At 46.2% G+C, this 20,603-nt stretch overlaps 1 protein-coding gene across 1 annotated transcript in view; it reads left to right on the forward strand.

Annotated features, from left to right (window-relative positions):
- The first annotated feature begins 241 nt into the window (after window positions 1-241).
- Window positions 242-20,603, forward strand: part of IYD (iodotyrosine deiodinase) — a 277,048-nt gene continuing 256,686 nt past the window's right edge. Inside the window, exon 1 of the mRNA XM_086927570.1 lies at window positions 242-719. Coding sequence (XP_086783696.1) covers window positions 533-719 — 187 coding nt within the window. The 5' untranslated portion in view covers window positions 242-532. The remainder of the gene's footprint in view (window positions 720-20,603) is intronic.

The following is a 20,603-nucleotide window of genomic DNA, read 5'->3' on the forward strand; positions in this document are numbered from 1 at the left end:
TGTAAAGCCTCTGGGGATCCCTGGACTATGTGCACACTATACCTTTCTTTGGTGTAGTATGTACAAAGCCAGCCCCTCCCCCACCCAATCAGGAGTGCTCACCCCAAGGTTCGTGCCAGAAGCCCCCCTCCTCCCCCCCTGCCGCCGCGGCTGCTGGGGTTAATGTTACACCGTTGATAACAGGGGCTCTGCCTACAGTGCTTTAATTAAAACTCCATCGTTCACGAAGACAAAAAGCTAACCACTCACTAAAAATGAAAATTATGAGAACATCTGTTTGGCAGACATCCCCGTGGTTCCACGACCCGTATTTGAAGGGGAAGGTGTGGTTTACAGATGTTTCTTTAACTTCATCCCCGCCGCCCCCTTCGTCTGCCTCAAGGACTATCTGAAGCGCCAGTAGTTTCGACATTCCATGTGCGTTCAACCCATGCTACACTGCGGGTTATGCCTGTGACCTTTGTATTGTCGGTGAAGCCGAGCTGGCGCGAGGAGTGAGGGGCGCGCACGTTGACGGGATCGACCAGGCACCATGACCGTGGCGTTGTTTTCCTCCTTTACTCCGGCCTTTATTGCAATTATATGCATTCTCTTTGCAGTCATAGTGCGAAGCAGCAGGGCGTCGAAGGGGGGCAGTGGGCGGGAAACCACGCAGGAGTCGCGCCCCTGGGTGGACGAGGACCTACAGGACAGCACTGACCTACATCTGGAGGAAGAAGGTGAGGCAACTGACGACTTTCCATGACCCTCCACCCCCTTTCGCTGCCTTCCATAGCACTGCCATCTTTTGCAGGACGCAACCCCCTTTATATGTTTTTGAAATGGGTTTAAAAAAAAACGTTAGTCTGTTCATTGTTCTTTTTTTGTACTGAGAGTTTAGCTTTTTTTGCTTGATTGTCATTATAATGTACCCTGCCGTTAATTTACGCTGTCTTTATTTTAATTGTATTTATTGTGGTATTCTTTGTATTTGTCCCCCTGCTAAAGTGCTCTAAAGGCTCACACGCAAGTAGTTGATAAAATAGACCATTTAATGCCTAATTCGTGCAAAACCACATTCAGGCAAATGAATAAGGCGGGTGTTGCTCTTCCCTGTACAGTGGGTGAACAGTTGGTTTAGTGTACACGTCACTGCTTCGGCAAGCGACACTGTGATGTAGATAAACCTACTTACCATAACACCATCTCCTCGTTATGGGGTGTTGAATGCAGCCTTAATTGGTGTGCAGTGGTCTCTGCATGCCATTGGCCCCGGTGCTGCTGTACTTGCTGCAGTAACGATAGCTTCGTCCTTGTTCCCGCGCCCATCTGGAATTTTTAGAAAACGTGTTTTATAACGTGCACTTTATGTCACGTTCCACTTGAGAAATCGATGTTTTAAATAGTTCTGCCTGTGATATATTTTACTAGGGTCCATCTACATTAGATAAGAGTACATTCAGTGTTTGAAGTGGGATAAAAAAAACTTTGGGGTGGCTGGCCACTCATATGGCATAGCAGATGTAATCAAGTACATGACCTAAAAACACAGTAAACTTATCTGTTCTTAGCATAGTGTGCCCCCCGAGTGCTAGTTTGCTGGTCATTATATCTGAATATATAACTGGGGTTATGTGTTTGAGAGCATGAATTCAACATATTTCGAAAGGATGGCGTAAGAAGCATCACATACTTAGATCATCATCATCATCATTGGACATTTATTAAGCGCCTGGTTACGCCACTGGCGTGTCCCCGCGCTATGACAAGTGAAGTGGCTGTCCCCTCTCCTCCCACAGAAGCTATCTGCTGAAAAGGTGCGTTTTAAGTCTTTTTCTGAACTGGACTTCGGAAGGTTCGAGTCGAAGTTCCAGCGGAAGATTGTTCCAGCACTTGGGAGCAAGGTATCTGAAGGATCTACCTCCCATACGAGCTTTGAATATTCTTGGGACTTTTAGCAGCCCGGTCTGAGAGGACCGAAGACTGCGTGCGGGCTCATAGTGGGATACAAGGCTCTGGAGCGGAAGAGGTGCTTTGCCGCTCAGGATGCGGTGACATGTGGCAAGGGCCTTAAACTCCACTCTCCTCTCAATGGGGAGCCAATGGAGGGCCCGTAGAGCTGGTTTGACGGAAGACCTCCTAGGGAGTCTGAGAACCAGCCGCGCTGCCGCATTTTGAAGAACCTGCAGGCGGCCCGTAACCCTGCCTGTGGCCCCCAAATAGAGCAGGTTCCCATAATCAAGTCGGGAGGTGACCAGGGCATGCACCAGCGTCTTTCGAGCAGAAATGGGAAGCAGGTCTAGCACCTTTCTGAGGGCTCTCAGAACACTGAAGCATATCCCCGCCACCCGGCCGACCTGTGGGCCAAAGGAGAGGTCCTTATCCAACCACACGCCAAGGTTCCTGGCCTCTCGACAGGGAGCAGGAACCTCCCCCAGACAGGGTGGCCACCACGCCGACGACCACGCAGACGGTGCACCCCCCACCACGAGCACCTCGGTCTTGCTACCGTTCAACTTTAAACAGTTTGCGGACATCCAGGCAGCGAGGTCTTTCATGCAATTCCTGAAGATATCCGCTGCAAGGCCGGGCGCACGCGATAGGGAAATGACCAACTGCGTGTCATCGGCGTAGGACACCAGGCGAAGACCATATCCCTCCACGATGGCCGCCAGGGGGGAGACGTAGATGTTAAATAGGGTTGGGCTCAGGGACGAACCCTGAGGTACGCCCTGGCCCAACTCAATCTCCCTGGAGTAGCAGTCACCCAATCTGACTTGATCAGAACAAACTTTGAGTAGCCAACATATCTTATGTGCCATGCTATAGCGTGTATATGTTATTTATGATGGTGAATGTAAGAAAAAAGAGAAATGTTCTCTAATCTGTAGTGGGAAAAGATAAACATGCCACATCATGAGCAATGATTCTGCATAACAGTCAGTGGTGGCACCTCTGCTAAGGCGGAGGAGCATCGCCCCCCTGCTCATCGAGCAGTGGAAAAATAAAATAAAATAAAATGAAAATGAAGTTATTATCATTTTATTTTCCTTTACGACTCCGGGTGGGGCGGAGATGGCTCACCACAGAGGGAGCAGGAGGGGTTTGCACTCCCTCCCTACATGTCCATGAAGCTTTGACCGGCCCACTAGGGCCGGCCAAACACTCATGCGTAGTTGGCATGTTCTCCATGCTGATGACGGCCGGGAGCCGTCATGGCACACAGTGCTCGTGTGCTGATGACGGCTCCCAGCCGCCATGACCACACCCGCGATCGGAATGTGCCGCACAGGAGCGGAATTCCGGCCGCGGCCAAGGGGTTAATATAAAGTCTTTTATTTTTGAGTAGAGCACATTCAATTACCCTCTCTTCAGTTTTTAGTCTTTCACACACATATTATCTAATTGCTAAAGACACACATCAATCAATCAATCAATCATAGCATTTGTATAGCGCACTACTCACCCGGAGGGTCTTAAGGCGCTTGGGGTAAGGGGTCTGCTATTGCTCGAACAGCCAGGTCTTGAGTTGTCTCCTGAAGGCGAGATGGTCCTGGGTTAGCCGAAGGTGGGTGGGGAGGGAGTTCCATGTCTTGGCCACCAGGTAGGAGAAGGATCTTCCTCCGGCGGTGGCTCTTCGGATGCGTGGTACGGCGGCGAAGGCGAGGCTTGTCGAGCGTAGCTAGCGGGTGGGCGTGTAGAAGGTCAGGCGGTCGTTGAGGTACTTGGGGCCCAGGTCGTGGAGGGACTTGTGTGCGTGGGTGAGGAGTCTGAACGTGATTCTCTTGCTAACGGGGAGCCAGCGCAGGTCCCTCAGGTGGCCGGAGATGTGGCTGCGACGGGGGATGTCCAGGATGAGTCGGGCGGAGGCGTTCTGGATGCGTTGGAGTCTTTTCTGTAGCTTGGCAGTGGTTCCGGCATAGAGGGTGTTCCCTTAGTCCAGTCGGCTTGTGACGAGTGCCTGGGTGACCGTCTTCCTGGTTTCGGTCGGGATCCATCAGAAGATCTTGCGGAGCATGCGTAGGGTGTTGAAGCATGATGAGGAGACGGCGTTGACTTGTCTGGTCATCGAAAGGGAGGAGTCCAGGATGAAGTCCAGGTTGCGTGCGTGGTCTGTTGGCTTGGGAGTGATGCCCAGGGTGGGGGGCCACCAGGAGTCGTCCCAGGCGGAAGGCGATGGTCCCAGGATGAGGACTTCCGTCTTGTCTGAGTTCAGTTTCAGACGGCTGTTCTTCATCCACTCGGCGACGTCTTTCATCCCTTCGTGTAGGCTAGTTCTGGCGGTGGCGGGTTCTCTGGTGAGGGAGAAGATCAGTTGGGTGTCGTCGGCATAGGAGATGATGTTGAGGTTGTGTTGGCGTGCGATGGCTGCAAGGGGTCTCATGTAGACATTGAAGAGGGTGGGGCTGAGTGATGATCCTTGCGGTACGCCGCAGATGACTTCGGTGGCCTCGGATCGAAACGGGGGGAGGCGGACTCTCTGTGTTCTTCCGGCGAGGAACAAGATGATCCATTCCAGCGCCTTCTCTTGGACACCTGTGTTGCTGAGGCGTTGGACTAGGGTGCGGTGGCAGACAGTGTTGAACGCTGCGTAGAGGTCCAGGAGGATGAGGGCCGCTGTTTCTCCATTGTCGAGCAGGGTTCTGATGTCGTCGGTGGCTGCGATGAGGGCGGTCTCCGTGCTGTGGTTGGCTCGGAAACCGGACTGCGATGGATCATGGACCCGTTCGTCTCGAGGAAGGCGGCAAGCTGTCTGTTGACGGTCTTCTCGATGACTTTGGCAGGAAAAGGGAGGAGCGAGATGGGGCGAAAGTTCTTGAGGTCGGTGGGGTCCGCTGTTGGTTTCTTCAGTAGGGCGCTGAGCTCGGCATGCTTCCAGCTCTCCGTGAAGGTGGCGGTGTTGAACGAGATGTTGATGATGTCCCGGAGTTGGGGTGCGATGATGGAGTTGGCCTTGCTGAAGACGTGGTGGGGGCAGGGGTCGGTTGGAGATCCGGAGTGGATGGTGTTCATCCTACAGCTCAAGGAGCTGTAGGATGAAAATTGTGGGGACCCTGTGTGGACGTGGCCGTGAATCAAGGGTTTTCTGAATGACCAGAAGAGCCGCTGTCTGGGGGATGTTAGTATAGAGCGACTCTACGTCCATAGTGCAGAGAGTATTAACTGCAGGGTCGTAGGGAAAGTGTTCCACTAAATTAATCATCGCCATGCTGTCCCTTACATAGCAGGCTGTAGATGGTACACATTCCTTTATGAAAAAATCCACATAGGCTCCGAGTGGCTCAAGGATTGAACCACAAGCAGAGACTATTGGTCTCCCAGGAGGGTTGTCAATATTCTTGTGTACCTTCGGGAGGGTATAGATGACTGGTTGGCGGGGGCTTTTTACATTGAGGAAAGAGTGTTCCTTTTTACTCAAAGAGCCTTCAGAAACGGCATCCGTTGTGAGTTTAAGTATGGTGTCTTGGATGCTTTTGGTGGGATTCCCAGGTAATCTCTGGTAGTGATCTGTATTACCGAGCTGGCGTTGGATTTCAGTTTTGTAGGAATCAATGTCCTGGAGGACAATTCCACCTCCCTCGTCTGCACTCTTTATAACAAGTGAGGGATTGCTTTTTAGTGTGCTTATGGCATCTTTCTCAACTCGTGAGATATTGTACGGAACATAGAACTTTTTCTTCTCTAGATCAGAGAGATCTTTATGAACTAGTTTTTCAAATGTTATTATCTGAGAAGGAATTATACTGGCAGATGGAAGGAATGTAGAGGGGGGTCGAAAAGGTGTATTGGAGTTGGTTATAGTGGATGGATGGAGTCGAATGTAGGCGAATTAATCTGAAAAATTTGAGTAATTCAGTCTGTAATTCCATAAAGTTCGGTCGAATTGTAGGCACAAAGGATAAGCCTTTTTTCAGTAGTGTCACTTCTGGGTCCTGTAGTGTGTGCTTGGATAGGTTGAAAATGGATATTAACTCAGAAGAAGGTTGAGCAGAGGTTGGAAGGAGTGAGGAATCAATTCCAGTAGTTTGGTTTACCACTGATAAAAGTTGTTCCTGGTTTTGCGCTCGACTGGGGCATTGAACCATCGTTGTGGTTTCTTTACGCGCCCCCTTTGGAGGGTGCCTGGTTGGCCCCTGGATAAAAAATTAGACTGGGCACCTCCTCCTCGTCTCTCACTGCGGATCCTAATACTGTAGGTAAATGGCTAGAGCTGACCGTCATTTCTTACCCCTCAAAAATTGACTGTATCTGTCTACTTTTTGCTTCCTTCCCTGTTTTCCCTCAACAGGCTTTTAACTCCCATTCAGGCAAAACTATTCCCCAAAGTCCTGAAGATGATCCCTTTATAAATTGAGCGTGGGATCGAAACGTCGACTCTTTTGAGTAAACATACGTTTCACCCTATTTTATTATTGTATGTATGGTTTACTCCAGGACACACTGCTAATTCAAATTCACGACAGTGGCCTGTAAGCTCACCCTGTTTGCCTGGTAATCCTTCACTCTATTACTTCCTTACTTTCCCCTCCTTTGTACGGTACAGGACTGTGCCCTACTGTAACCTTAATACTTGTTTCTAATATGTACCCTTACTTTGAACGATTTGTTTGATCATTAAATTCCCTGTCCGCATGGACAAGGGACTGAGAAATATATAGCAGCCTACTGTGGTCTATATACTATTGTTTACCTTTAATCATTTATGCTAAGGACCTCTTGTTTCCTTTATAAATACTTGATACCCATGGTCCCTAGCTACCCATTGGGTTCCCCTTGTCTTTTCTAATGAAGAATTCCTTGCTGTCGTGGGCGTTGTTGTCCAGTCGAGCCTTCAGTGATTTCTTCTTGGTGGTGCGGATGAGCTGGTGGTGCTTGCGGGTGGCTTGTTTGAGGGTGGTCATGTTGTCTGTGGTCTGGTCGAGGAGCCAGGCTTTCTCGAGGGTGCGGCAGTTCTTCTTGGAGTCCCTGAGTTCATCGGTGAACCAGGTGGCTTTCTTGCTTCTGGGTCTGCTGGGAGCGTTCTTCAGTGGCGCGAGGTCATCTGCGCAGGCGGTCAGCCACTGTGTGAAATTGCGGGCTGCTTCGTTGGGGCCCGTTGTGCTGGCAGGCCGGCGGGTTCTGGCTGAGGGAGGTGGTGAGCTGCTCAGTGGTATTCTTCCTCCAGCTCCTGTGAGAAACCTGTTGCGGTGGTGGTGGGTCGTTGTTCTTCTGAAGCTGAAGTGGACGCAGCTGTGGTTGATCCAGTGAAGTCCGGTGGAGTGGCTGAAGGTGATGTGCTTGCTGGATGAGAAGACAGGATCAAGCGTGTGGCCGGCGTAGTGGGTGGGGGTGTTGACCAGTTGCTTGAGTCCGAGGTTGGTGTGGTTGTCCAGCAGGGCCGCGGTGTTGCGGTCCTTGTTGTTCTCCAGGTGGAAGTTGAGGTCCCCAAGGAGGATGTAGTCCGCGGAGGGGAGGGCGTGCGGGCTGATGAAGTCTGTGATGTCTTCGCTGAATTGTGTGCGTGGTCCTGGGGGTCTGTAGATGAGGGTGCCTCTGAGGGTAGTCTTTGGGTCGGTGTGTATCTGGAAGTGGAGGTGCTCGGCGGCGGGGAAGATGTCGCTGGAGTCGGTCGTGATGCGGATGGTATTCTTGTGTACGATGGCGATGCTTCCTCCAGTCTGGTTGACGTGGTCCCTCTGGGTGATCTTGTATCCGTCCGGGATGGCGATGGCGATGTCGGGCGCTGAGGAGGCGTTCATCCAGGTTTCCGTGAGGAAGGCGACGTCTGGTGATGTGGTGTCGAGCAGGTTCCAGAGTTCAACGGCGTGTCTGTGGACGGAGCGGGTGTTGAGCAGGATGCACTTCAGGTGGTTGCTGCGGGTGCTCGTCTTGGCGGGTGCGTTGCAGGTTCGGAGGCAGGAGAATTTGCAGGCTTGGCAGGCGAAGGGTCCGTGGGTGCGTTTCGGGGTGGCTCGGTAGCAGGCGGGGGTTCGGCCGGCGTTGAGTGCGTTGAGGGTGGCGGCGTCGTAGGTCCGTCGTGTGGGCAGGCGTCTTCGGGGGCCAGGGGTCTTGGCGCTGGGCGCGGTCCAGGCGCGGACGGGTACAGACGGGTTTGCCTTTGGCGCACAATCGGCGCGCCCGCTGCGCGTGACCGCTGCGCGTACGTGCGGTCGCCATTTAAGGCTAAGTGGGAGGGAGGAGCAGCTGGGAGGCGGGAGCGGGGAGGACACAGAGAAAAAGGGGGCGTGGCCACGAGAACGGCGGCGGCAAGCGGAGAGCGGGGCAAACATGCAATTCGGGAACAATGCACAGAATTACAACAATTACCAAAATACAACAGGGGAAACAAACAGTGAGGCAGTAGTCAACAAGACGAGCAGGCAAAAACGGCAAAAGCAGGTGAAAACGGCAGGATGTGACTGCGAGCAGCAGCGAGGGGCACACGAGGGGCACACACACAGCTGGGGGGCTGTGCGGCACGGGGGTGTCCTGAGAACAATGGCACCTAGTCAATAAACACTACATAATTGCAAACATAATGACATGTGAAAAAGGTATATACAAAAACCATACAATCAACTATACGTTGCCAATACCCATAAAAATTGATACTCGTGTTCACCCATTTATTCTGGGTGATACACTTAGAGGTAGTCTAGATGGACACCTTAGGCGAATAGACTTATTTTCTTATAGCTCTTATTGTGTAATCAAATAGTTATTAAATCACTCCTTATAAATGTACTAAAGACCATTCCTTAATAGATGTAGACGCAGATGTGTTTCAGCCTTTGATGTTCTTCTTGGACTCCTCAGGACAAGGGCAATGGAACAAAACTAAATACAATGAATATATATATATATATATATATATATATATATATATATATATTCACAGAAAAAACCATAGGTTATACTCCATATATAGTTATGAATTTGCATTTACAAAACCTTGAAAATTCAATGAAAAAACCATTGGTTGTAGGCCATATATAGTTAGGGATTTGCATTTAGAAAACCTTATTTTACTCGCATAAAACCATTGAAATTCCATATATAGTTATAAGCGCTAACTATATATCGCGCACCCGCAATCCACTGCTGATGATGTCACATATTACATCATTCATGACATGGTTAGTGACATCACTGATGACATCACTGATGACATCTCAAATGACATCACTGATGACATCACTGTAAAGTTAAAACATGTTTTACATATTGAAGAATGAGTGCATGTATAAGTGTCTGGATGAAGGATTTACTAGGTGCATGACTGACTGATTGAGTGAGTGATTAAATGTGTCTCACTGAGTGCATGGGTTAGTGACTAAACTGTTTTAATTTGTGCATCATTATATCTGTTGTTCTACAAACTGCTGCATATGTTGATCAGTAGCTATATGAGTAACTGTATGGGTTATTGATTGGTTGTCCAAGTATTTGTATGGGAAACTGAGTGTGTGTGTATGGGTGGCTGGGAGGTGTGTGACTCTGTACATAGATGTGTGAGTAGTTGATTCACTATATGTATAGATTCAAAACGGCATGTGGAAACAGCTGTATGGGCGGTTGACTGTGCATGAGTGTATTAGTGAGTGAATGGATATCTCAGTGCTACATGTCAAATTAAGTACATATGTAAAACACAGTACATGTGAGAGTTGACATCTATAAATAACTGTGCATAAGAGCTAGTGAATGTGTGAGTGGCTGTATGGATCATTGTGAACATGTATCAGAGATTGTATAAGAGAGTAAAGTAAATATGTGTTAGTATATGTTTGAATAAGTAAGGTGTGTATAACTGTATAGTTGAGAAAATGGAGGTGTGATTAATTTTTGGCATAACTGACTAGGTGTGTGAGTAACTCCATGGATGAGTAACTGTCTGTTTACACTGATTGTATCTAAGGTTATATTAGAGTCTGAAGAGGTTCATGGTATTATCACATGAATAATATCATCAGTGATGTGATCAGTCATGTCAAATGAGATGTTATCAGTGATGTCATCAGTGATGTCATTTGAGATGTCATCAGTGATGTCATCAGTGATGTCACTAACCATGTCATGAATGATGTAATATGTGACATCATCAGCAGTGGATTGCGGGTGCGCGATATATAGTTAGCGCTTATAACTATATATGGAATTTCAATGGTTTTATGCGAGTAAAATAAGGTTTTCTAAATGCAAATCCCTAACTATATATGGCCTACAACCAATGGTTTTTTCATTGAATTTTCAAGGTTTTGTAAATGCAAATTCCTAACTATATATGGAGTATAACCTATGGTTTTTTCTGTGAATTTCAATGGTTTTTTAATAGCAAATATCAAAAGCTGTCAAATGTCAAGTACGTGATAGGTAAAAACGTTTTCGTGTTTATGCACGCTGATGTGCTTTGAACGCTGCCCCCCCCCCACTCCCCTCTTTTCTCTTAGTAGTACTCTCTCTTTGCAGATAGTGAACGGTAGTTAACTCAGACCTTTACCCCTGTTGTAATCCGTCGTACCTGCTTGTCTCTCCATTTGATTGATTATTATCCAAGCATTTACTGTTTTACAATTGGTTCTCTTTGGATCATTCTCTATTTACAAACAAGCACAAAGTCGCAATACTCTGTTTAGTCTTTGCAGATAGTGAAAAATCGTGTAAAAAAATAAAAGTAATCGAGCAAAATCAGTAGACCACTAATTCGATCTCTTTTTGACCTCGGTAAAATACAAACATTAGGAATAACCCTTCATGAGAAATACGAAAATAGTGAAATGAACTGAGCTCCACACCATGAGGGCTGCAAAACAGCTCGACTCCGCCACCCACAGCGCCCAAAATAACGGCAAACCCTATGCAAATATTATAAATATACACAACACACCAGCAAAGAAACAGAGTAAAACATTTTATTAAATAACTATTTACATAACTATTTTATACTTTTTATTGCCCGATCCGGCTAGCTCAATCGATCGAGCATGAAACTCATGCACTGATAACAAGCGTTGAGAGTTTGTAGAATGATGGCTTCAGATTTTCCACATACGGTGTAGTGGCGCGAACTGGCAGGGGGCGTTTGGATTCTACCCCTTCTCCAAATAAGATTTTCATACGTGAATGTTCGTTCATGCTTTTTGTCCCTGACTTGCTTCCATGTCACTGCCTTACATACATGGCATAAGTCCTGGTTGTAGAGTGCCATACTTCAGAGTTCTAAGCAGCTCTTGTAACACTGTTTAAACCTTATTTGCACCTGCTGCAGCTTCACTATTCAAAGTAAGTGGGGTCCATTTGTGGACCTGACTGCATTGGAAAACAATGTGATACGGTGCCTCCCTAAACCGCTTGACGGAGGCCCCCGAGGGGCGGTGAGATGGCGCGGACTGAGAGGGGGCGCTTGGCTCCTGCCCCCTCCCCAAGTCGTGTTGCCCTGGTGAGGCCTGAGATCGCCCCCGGCATAGGCGGCCGGCTCCCGGGGTCCGGCGGAATTTTTTCCCTTTTGAAGAATCTTTCATTCTGGACCTTGTCCCACAATCCGTTTCACCTGAAGACACGCTGTCGTAGGGCGCCCCTTTACCGTTTTAGTTGCCATTCCGCCCGCTTTTGGTACTCTGTGCCTCTTCCGCCATTCAGCTGTTTACCGCTCGCTCTTGCGACTACAACGTCTCGCTCACCATGTAGTTGAGTTGCTCCCGCTCTTAAGATTTGACCGAACTTTTTGGACTGCTGAAAGCGGTTGTATTCCGACCGCTGGTTGGAGGAGACATTTTGACTATATTCTGCACCTGCATTGTCGCGTAATGCGTCATATGACGCGACGCGTTAGCGCACCCGGAAGTGCTCCGGTGCGCAAGGCGCAGCTTCCCGGAAACGATCCAGAGCGCGCCGCGCAGCGCGTAACGTAAGCATAACAGGTCATGTGACTTGTTAATAAAACTTTTCATTGGTTCATTTTACTTTTCTTTTCCTAATTATGTAAGACTAGGTCATGTGACCTAAAAATAACACTTTTCATTGGATTAAAACATTTTTTTTCCCCAAACGATGAAAGCCCCACCTTGTTTCTGGATGTTTCAGACTGAAGCTGGCGTCACCATGAGAGCACCACCATCTCGTAGCTCCGTCGTGGCCATTCCGCAAGCAATCATGGCAGCCGCTCCCCACCGGAAGCCTGCGGGAGTCGAGGGCCCCCAAGACTTTTGTACAATCTTCAAGGCTGAGGGGACGCTTTCGAGAATGGAACCCAAGCCCTGGCAGACAAGCGTCCGAGTTCCAAGGTGTCCCAGGGCCATTTTACTGGACCAGGCCCAAATCCGAAGAGCCGGCCGCCATTTTAAGAGTCCTGTGGCAGCCGCCTATCGCTGCACCGCAAGAGTGGGAGCAACTCAACTACATGGTGAGCGAGACGCTGTAGCCGTAAGAGCGGGCGCTAAACAGCTGAATGGCGGAAAAGGCACAGTGTAGCAAAAGCGGGCGGAATGGCGACTGAAACGATAAAGGGGCGCCCCACTACAGCAGACAAGCCTCCGCCATGTGCTTCAAAACTACATATGTATCTCGTGATATCAAGGTTGGGCAACCAGTACAGAACAAGCAGTTACGAGTCCCATTTACACCGGCGCCATTTTGGGCGCGGCCGGGCAGGTCCAGGATCTACTGAAACATAAAAAATGAGGCTGACGTCTCTGAAGCAGTTGACGAACAGCAGGACATAGCAAATAAACATGAACTCTCTAAAGCTGTTAACTCACTGCAGGACAAAACAAGTGAACCTGAAACCTCTGGAATAATTGTCGCTCAAAAGAACAACACACAAAACTCTGTAGAGCCTGAAGAAAAAAAAACAGAAGGGCACTGTAGTTTCAGACACACTTAACACTAATGACTAAACAAAGATATCGTCTGTTTATAAAGCAGTTATCATCTTGACAGAATTGACAAAGAAGTGTACAGACACCAATGCATCAGCATTCTCGGAGATAACATCTTAAGGAACAAAGAAAGACCTGTTCACTCTTGACACCCCAGGTGCTGTGTATATTGCACTATAGTGCTGCATCGAGAAAACGGACAACCCTATTGATGTGGATTTTTCATTATTGATTATTGTAAAGAAATTGCGACTCCCCCCTTTAGCAGATTAGCTAAATGTTTGCGTAATTTAGGCATAAAAGTTATATTATTGTTGTTGTTATCGTTATAGTTCTGGTTAATTTCAAAAAATGGTTAAATATATTTACAGTTTTTGTTGCGTTCGTTATATTTAAATGTTAATAAAGTTTTAAAATGTAACTGTCTTGGAATACTATATTTTTTTAAAAAATCGGGTGAATGGGCCCTTGAATCGGGTTATTGTCATGTGTGGGCTTTGCAAGTGTACTGCTACAAGATCGGACATTTCAAACTCAAATGCACGGTCTTTTTCTTACCTTTCCGAAGCATGGAGCGCAATAGCAGGCAGAGAAAGGGTGATGCACGTGTTAAACACTGCCTGGCCTGCAAATTGCTGGCAGTGCCCCCCCGCCCGCTCCTGAAAGAGGGCACACACACACCGCCGCCCCGAGTACTTCACAAATCTTTAAAAGACCATGCGCTTGTTCAATGGGAAGTGGATAACATGGGTAAGAGCATTTGCTGGATAATGCATGAATATCGCTGACTTTTCAACGATATTCATGCATTGCGGCCGTTTTTTATCGCATTTGCGATAAACCTTGCTAATAGCAAGGTTTATGTGCGATAAAATTCGCCGATGTGCGGCGATAATTTTTGTCTCTAAACAAGTTAGAGACAAAAATTACCGCTAGTTGTTGGTAATATGCCCCCGGGTTTTTCCTTGCAGGAATCGGGAAGCGAAAGACTAGCACTGAAATCAGTAGTCTCACGCCTGAATCGGGAGGGTTGGCATGTCTGAATACTCTACAGCTGGGGCCATAAACTACATTCGCAGGGCTAGGTGATAGCCTAGGTCCGGCCTGGACAATCGGACACAGAGGAAGAGGAGTGTCAGAGGGTGCGGTAGTGAATAGGGTGAAAGGGAGGTGTCGGGCAGGCACAGGGTGTGATTCTCAGAGAAGAGCAGCGCAGATGGGGGGAAGTATATGGCCCATGCATGAGAGAGAGAGCGGGGGTGACCATTGCGTGGGGGAGATGCGTGCGAGGGTGGGGAGCCATGCTGAGAATCAGCGGCGTGCAGAGAGTGGCCCTGGTCAGACATCTAAAATGGCTGCCGTGCACGACAAAATTGTGGCATTGGACAAAACGCAAGATGGCGCAGACAATGTTTATCAATAAGGATTCATTTATAACAAAATATTTACTCGCAGTGACAAAATGGTGGTCAACACTTCCTGATTTCCATCGAATCGAACGTTAACAAACGTCACGCAGCAAAAAAAAAAAAAAAAAAAAGCTCACGCACAGAGCAGTTTTTAGCCATGTTATCCAATGGAAGGTGGATAACACGGCTAAGAGCATTTGCTGGATAATGCATGAATATCGCTGACTTTTCAACGATATTCATGCATTGCGGCCGTTTTTTATCGCATTTGCGATAAACCTTGCTAATAGCAAGGTTTATGTGCGATAAAATTCGCCGATGTGCGGCGATAATTTTTGTCTCTAAACAAGTTAGAGACAAAAATTACCGCTAGTTGTTGGTAATATGCCCCCGGGTTTTTCCTTGCAGGAATCGGGAAGCGAAAGACTAGCACTGAAATCAGTAGTCTCACGCCTGAATCGGGAGGGTTGGCATGTCTGGATACTCTACAGCTGGGGCCATAAACTACATCCGCAGGGCTAGGTGATAGCCTGGGTCCGGCCTGGACAATCGGACACAGAGGAAGAGGAGTGTCAGAGGGTGCGGTAGTGAATAGGGTGAAAGGGAGGTGTCGGGCGGGCACAGGGTGTGATTCTCAGAGAAGAGCAGCGCAGATGGGGGGAAGTATATGGCCCATGCATGAGAGAGAGAGCGGGGGTGACCATTGCGTGGGGGAGATGCGTGCGAGGGTGGGGAGCCATGCTGAGAATCGGCGGCGTGCAGAAAGTGGCCCTGGTCAAGGCATCTAAAATGGCTGCCGTGCACGACAAAATTGTGGCATTGGACAAAACGCAAGATGACGCAGACAATGTTTATCAATAAGGATTCATTTATAACAAAATATTTACTCGCAGTGACAAAATGGTGGTCAACACTTCCTGATTTCCATCGAATCGAACGTTAACAAACGTCACGCAGCAAAAAAAAAAAAAAAAAAAAAAAAAGCTCACGCACAGAGCAGTTTTTAGCCATGTTATCCAATGGAAGGTGGATAACACGGCTAAGAGCATTTGCTGGATAATGCATGAATATCGCTGACTTTTCAACGATATTCATGCATTGTGGCCGATGTGCGGCGATAATTTTTGTCTCTAAACAATTAAAACGAAGCACAAAATGGCGAATTCCCGTTTCGCTACCAGTTTGCGGCCCAGTTCGCGGCCCGGGAAGCGCTTCTACCGTGAAAAATCATTTTTTTTTTCTTTTCCCCACGGGACCCTTTAATAACCCCAACAACATTCCTAGGGGGTCAAGAGGGGGATACCTTGCCCCCTTTCATTAAATTCCCCTTTCGTTTTTCACCTCTTCTTCTCTCTCGATCCTACCGAGAGACAAGATGGCGGCCGCTCCGGACTGTTTAGAATGTTGACAGACACCGGAGAGCCAATCAGCTTTCTGCGCGCAAAGTTCCGAAACGCGAAAAGTAAGCGGACCGGATCGCTGCCCGGAGCGCTGTTACAGATATATATCTTGATTTAAACGTTAATTTCTCAAAATCCACTGAAGCACATATATTGAGACCTAGCAAAGGCACATCGGGCTAACAGTCCCTACAATTTTGCCAAGTTTCGTGCAAATCCATTCAGCCGTTCGAGCTAAAAGTGAGTCCAACCGCCCTATGGAAAACTCAATGCAAAAAACGCGTTTTGGGACCCCCCTTTTTTCTCAGCCCCCCCTTGACGAAACCCCACTCAGAAACAAAATGTGCCATTTTCCTGAAAATTTCAGCCGATTCCGTCCACAAACGCCAAAGTTATTAGACATAGAATTTTCAGAAATCCCATAGGGAATTAATCCTAACTATATATACCTACTGGCGATAGCCAGTAGGTAATATATATATATATATATATATATATATATATATATATATATATATATATATATATATATATATATATATATATATATATATATATATATATATATGTATATATATATTAACCACTATTTTTGACCTCTTATTTGTATAATGCATGCTGGCTATTCCGGTCAGATGCCCGTGCAGTTAAAGTTACCGCAGTGCCACCAAGTGTGTGTAGAAAGTGCAAGGAGCAATCATGCCTCGGGTATATGTACAATGAATACAGGTTTCGATGGTAACCATAAACTAGCACCATGTTAATTATCCAAAGTGTTGCTTAAGTATAGAGTCCTGAAGCACTTAGAAAACGAGACGTGCCTAAATCACAGGGCATTCTAAAAAAGTGTCCTATGTCACTTACATCAATGTTTTCACGGGTCGCTTTTTATGACAGACCCGCGTCTGTTGCGCCTCTGCATGCACCCAAAGCACGAGGTAAAACCACCTAAAGAAACCCACACATAAAAAAGCAGTTATAAAAAATCAATCTATCAATACTTAATTTACAAACAGTGCCTCTAGTGTAGAAAATGTGGTACTCACCTCTCTCTCACAGAGGCAAACCTTCCATAGTATGTGCCAAGGCTTCTCTATGAGCAAAACCGAATCACTGTCTCCCTAAGGATAGAAACTCCAGTCAGTCAGAAGTATTACTACGAGCAAACACCTATCTCCCCCAAACAATATCATGACAACATAATACTCATTGATCAGCCCTCCGTAGTGGCAATAAATGCTCTCTCGCTCTCCAATTCCGCAACCGTCAGCGTGTGCCAGATCCACACCGGCTGCTCTACTAATTATATTGAGAACTTTACCATTAACGTCACGTCCTGAAATAAACAGAGAAGACGGACTGGAGGGACAATACCTAAACAACTAGAACGCGCACTTCACAGGGCGTCCTGAAATACACAGTGAAAAAGGACTAAAGTAACAAATCCGAACTGTTAAAATGCGTACTAATAAGGGGGCATGGCGAAAAATACACATACACTATCATATTATGGGAATTCGGAGGTCTAAAAACCACAGCAGTTGGAAGAAGAAATATTTTAAAAAAACTAGAAAGCATGTTCAAGGCACAGGAGGCCCTATCAATGAAATCAAATACTGGCCAGTGGCTCCTAGTGTTAGACAGTGTAATACAGGCACTGGGGGTAGATCCATGTCCAAACTAAAGTCTCAGGTAACCATGGCAAACGACACCTCATGAGATCTTATAGGCAGCATGCTTAGTACAATCAAGGTTCACAATCTTAAACCAAACAATAGTTTATATACATATATAAAAACTTGTGATGAAATATATACACTGTGGTTATATACAAAGCAGAAAAAACTGAAAAAATCAAATGATCTAGGATATCTAATTCATGTCAGCTCTATCCTAGTATTTCCTCAAGTTAGTCATTCGACATACATATCAAGTCATATTAAAGCCCAGATTTCGTCCGGATCATTCAGCCTGTGGTAAATAATTTCTCGTTAATGGATCAGAATTTCTATAATAGCAATGGGATCAAGTATGAAGAGCAGAGTCCGTGGTAGTTAGAGTTCAGAAGTCTTTATTCAGTAACTCGAGTTAAGGGAGAGCTCCGTAACCGTAAAAGGCTCAGGAGTAGTCTGCTTTATTTTTACAATGCCAACATTTTTATACATTCCTTCACAAACAAAGAGGGAGGAGCTCACCTCGAGCACATTTCAATTCATAGTGATACAATCATACATGAGTCATAGTAGGTTCGGCTGTTAAGGAATAGCCCAAGGCTCGTTTGTTAGATAGGAGCTAACAGATTGGTGCCAGGATGTCTGGAGCGGCAAGTACGAGGCATTGTTGTGGCAAGATACAGGGTTACTGGTATCTGGAAGTGGAAGAAACGAGGCATTGTGCGGTCCTTGTTTCAACATCCGGGCACATAGAGGGCTGAACGTCCTCCAAAAGCGGGATGGCCATTGACACACGCTTGTTTTGCAACTCCCCCCGTCCTAGCCGCACAGAATGAGAGCTGCTTGTCCTTGATAGTATTGCTAGCGTTATAAGTGTCAGGAAGAACAAAAATGCGGGACAACCATCCCACCGAGTCTGTTTGCGAGCAATGGGACAGGACAAAACCTGAAAAAAAAGCATGATGGCTGGCCACCATGTTTCGTACGTGCCAGCATTTAAACACAAGAAAACAGAGGGACGTTAGAAATAATAGGAGGGCACTCATATTTTGTTCGCAGTTGACCCGGCCGATAATATGGCGAATAGGGTGCATAATGGGACACCAGAAAAAGGCCTTGAACCAATTTCCACAAGCCCTTCAACCGATCTATGGTACTTCTCTATCATTCGAGCCTCCAACCGATTAAGATTCATTTGTACGGTTGTTTTATTCTGTGCTCTAACTGCTATCAATACTGTCCACTTCAAATCATTCTCATCATGGCCGTGCTGCACATAATGTTGGACCAATGGGGCTCCTTGTGTTTTGCATCGTATACGAGATTTGTGCTGCAGTATTCTCATTTTAACAGCCTGGGTGGTCTGACTGATATACGCTTTGCCACAAGGACATATCACAGAATAAACTAAATTTTTTGTATTGCACTTTGAAAAACTCAATTGTGTATGCTGTTTGTTATTAATCTCAATGGATTTCGAGTCACTTGTCTGAGGGCATGCAGGGCAATTGTTACATCTATAATGCCCTATCACTGCCGGCAGCCCTAATAGGCCCCTTAAATCCTTTTTCATTGGTTGTGAGCGTGCAGCTCTTACAAGATGTTGCCGTAAGTTCCTACCTCGTCGGAATGCAAACATGGGCCTAGGGATATTTAGATGTTCTATCAGCCGCCAGTTACGTAAAATGATCTGTTTCACCTTATTTGCTTTTGGATTAAACATAAGCACACAGGTCAATTGCTTTGAGTCATGTTTGGCCTTGGGAGTGAGGAGACATTCGCGTGGAGTAAACCAGGCTCTTTTCAATGCCCGGGACCAATTTCTTTGGGTAACTTCTTGCTTTTAATTTTTCTTGTAGAATTTCAGCATTCTTGAAGTAGTCATTCTTATTGGTACAGTTTCAACAAACTCTCAAAAACTGCCTATAAGGTAGATTGTCCTTGAGATTTCTTGGGTGGCCCGAGGTGTATTTTAGAAGGATATTTCGGTAAGTTGACTTAGTATATAAGTCAACCTCCAGCTTACCATCTTTATCGATGACCCAAACATCTAAAAAATAATTTGAACATTACTTGATGTTTTTGTGAATCTGAGGTCACTGGTCCAGGAATTGAGCCACATATGGAACTGTTTCAGCTCTTCCTGAGTCCCGTTCCATATCATAAAATCATCATCGATAAAGCATACCCATTCAATGATGTGCGCTTTAAACGGGGTAGTTTCTTGAAAAATGTATTGCATTTCAAAATAATCCATCACCAGATTAGCTATTTCAGGGGCGAAGCAACACCCCATCGCAACGCCTTTGATTTGTAAAAACAAATCTTTTTTAAAAGCAAATAAACTGTTTTTCAAGCAAATACGTGCTAATGCTGTTAAAAATTCTGCTGGTACCGGATGAGATTTAGGTCTTTTTTCAAGGACCATAGTCACGACCACCAGTGCTTCATCTTGGGGAATGTTCGTATATAAACTTTCGATGTCGAACGAGATCAACAGCTGTTGGTCTCTATCGAACATCGAAAGATCTATTTTAGAGATAAGATCCATAGTATCTCTAACATATGCTTTAGTTTGAGCCACAAATGGTTTTAAGAACACATCAATGTACTTAGCCAAAGGTTCCAACATTGAGCCACACGCCGAAATAATCGGCCTACCCGGCGGTTGTGTAGCATCTTTGTGTATGTGTACCTTTGGAAGTATATATATGTTAGGTGTTTTTTGAGTAGTGAAATTTAAATATTCATGTTCTTTTTTACATAAATACCCCGGACTTTAGGTCCTATGTAGTCAAATGCAGAATTTGAGCTTTCAGTCGCGCTGAAGGGTTGTCTATGATGGGGCAAAAGTGCTCTCGATTACTGAATTGGCGCATAATTTCTTCATCCTATTTATTGCTTTCCCATAACACAATCCCTCCCCCCTTATCAGCCGGTTTAATTACCGTAAAGGGATTCTCGGCTAGATTTTTTAATGCCTCTTGTTCACTTTTTGAAAAATTTGATTTATAGGAAATCCGTTTCGTATTAAGTTTGTCTATTTCACGTAAGATCTGATCTTCAAAGAATTATACCTCATCCGGCATAGCCGCACGTTCGGGGCAAAAGGAGGATTTTTTCTTAAGATCACTGGCATTTCTTTCTGAAACTTAATTTTATTCTGAAAAAAAGACCTTGAGTCTGATTTTACCTAGAAATTGAAGAACCTTTGTCTTTATATCTACTGGTTCTTGCACCATTCTTGGGACAAATGACAATCCCTTTTGTAGTACTTTTATTTTA

Source organism: Lissotriton vulgaris, chromosome 6 (assembly GCF_964263255.1).
Source record: "Lissotriton vulgaris chromosome 6, aLisVul1.2, whole genome shotgun sequence".
In the NCBI taxonomy this organism is placed as follows: domain Eukaryota; kingdom Metazoa; phylum Chordata; class Amphibia; order Caudata; family Salamandridae; genus Lissotriton; species Lissotriton vulgaris.